Source organism: Orycteropus afer, unplaced genomic scaffold (genome assembly GCF_000298275.1).
Source record: "Orycteropus afer afer isolate SDZICR_OR568_19922 unplaced genomic scaffold, OryAfe1.0 scaffold00003, whole genome shotgun sequence".
In the NCBI taxonomy this organism is placed as follows: domain Eukaryota; kingdom Metazoa; phylum Chordata; class Mammalia; order Tubulidentata; family Orycteropodidae; genus Orycteropus; species Orycteropus afer.
The window spans coordinates 24,147,525-24,149,437 of NW_006921590.1; the positions used below are offsets into that span (position 1 = coordinate 24,147,525).

Sequence of the window (1,913 nt, forward strand, 5' to 3'; positions counted from 1 at the left end):
GGTGGCACTAGGTAACCAGAACAAAAACATATGCCAATACAACAACTTTCACATTTACACTTCAATGACATTAATATTTTTCATATTGTGCCACCATTACTACTTTGTATTCAGTTTCCATGAGAGTTTAATTTACTTTGTCCTCTATGTCTTTTCCTCCCTCCTCTCTCTCTTCTATTCCAGAATTCAACAAGGCTTATGCAGATGTGGTCTTTCTTGCTGACACCTCTCAGGACACATCACAGGCCAGTTTCCAGTGGATGAAGAATTTCCTCTCCAGAGTGGTTGGCATGCTGGAGGTTGGCAGGAACAAGCACCAGATTGGGCTGGCTCAGTATGGCGATCAAGGTCACACTGAATTTTTGTTCAATACCTACCAGACGCAGAATGAGATGATTGTTCATATCCAGAAGCAGTTTAGGCTCCGGGGTGGCTCCAGGAGGACAGGCAAGGCTCTGCAATACCTTCGTCAGACCTTCTTCCAGGAGGCAGCAGGAAGTCGGTTTCTCCAGGGTGTTCCCCAGTATGCAGTGGTCATTACTTCGGGCAAGTCTGAAGATGAGGTCTGGGAGGCCGCACAGGCACTGAAGGAGAAAGGTGTGAAAGTCATGTCTGTGGGGATGCAGAACTTCGAAAGGAAAGAAGTAGAGGGGATGGGAACCCCATCCCTTGTATATGAGATCCAAGGAGAGGATGGACTCAGACAGATGCTGCAGGATGTGCGTATGGTGATCCAAGAGACTGGGCAGCCAGCACTAAGGACCCAGGTCAATGAGGAGGCTGCTGTAGGTAAGGTTTGTTCCATAGGATGTATGAGCCTCTGAGGGATCTTAACATAAGAAGAAGATCAGAGAAGGGGGTATTCTGGATTCCTAAGTACTGGGGCAGGAGCTCTGGTAGCATAGTGCCTAAGGCACTTGACTGCTAACCAGGAGGCTGGCGGTTCAAACCCACCAGCCACTCCTCGGAAGGAAGATTGGGCAATCTACTTCCATAGAGATACTGCCTCAGAAACCCAAGGAGGGGTCGCTATGAGTTGGGTCCACCTCCACAGCAGTGTATTGTGTTTTGCGTTAGAGTAGTTCAAATTAAGCTGCTCCATGAGAACTCTTACATCACTGACTTATAATGATAGTAAATACATGGCTCTTGAAAATTACCTTTTGGTCAATAAATCAACTCAACTGTATTCCATTGATGAAATAAGCAATATTCTGACATTGTAACTTGAGCATGTAGCATTGGATTACGTGCCTTATTCCATTATATAGTCAGTGTCTTTACTTTATTCTTTAATATATCTGTTCAGGACTCAGTACTTGAATTCAATCAACATTTATGTGCAAGGTGCCAGCTAAGATGAAGCAGGGGATTAAAGGTGAGTACTCTGTAGCTTTAGTCCAGGAAGGGCTCATAGGCAACACACCATCTAATTACAAATATATACAATATACTGGGTATAGTAGGAGTGCAGAAGGAGCTGTCTGCTGTCATTGGAGAATCTGGGAAAACCTCCCACAGGAATGGACATCTGAGCCAGGGATTAAAGGATGGATGCAGTTCTCACAGGTAGAAAAGAGGGAAAGAACATCCTTCAATGTGGTCTAGAGGAAACAACTTGGGTTTGATGTCCGCAGACCTGAGTTTTAATGATAACTTTGCCACTTCTTAGCTATGGATCATGGAAAAGCAGCAGCTTTCTTTCTTTAGGACTCATTTTTCTCATCTGCACATTGAAGATGATAACATTTTCCTAGTAGGGGATAAAATCAGATAAAACATACAAGTTCAAACACAATGTAACTGCTCAGTAAATGTTAATTTCCCTTTCCTCTTCTCTCAGTTCAATATTCTATAGTCTAATAAAACAGTAAAAAATTATTAGGAGATATATATTGGATTAAGTCATATTT

General features: G+C 43.1%; 1 protein-coding gene across 1 annotated transcript in view; it reads left to right on the forward strand.

Moving 5' to 3' along the window:
- Nucleotides 1-1,913, forward strand: part of LOC103194057 (collagen alpha-4(VI) chain-like) — a 169,974-nt gene that overhangs the window by 9,774 nt on the left and 158,287 nt on the right. The window contains exon 4 of the mRNA XM_042780329.1: nt 184-789. Coding sequence (XP_042636263.1) covers nt 184-789 — 606 coding nt within the window. The remainder of the gene's footprint in view (nt 1-183; nt 790-1,913) is intronic.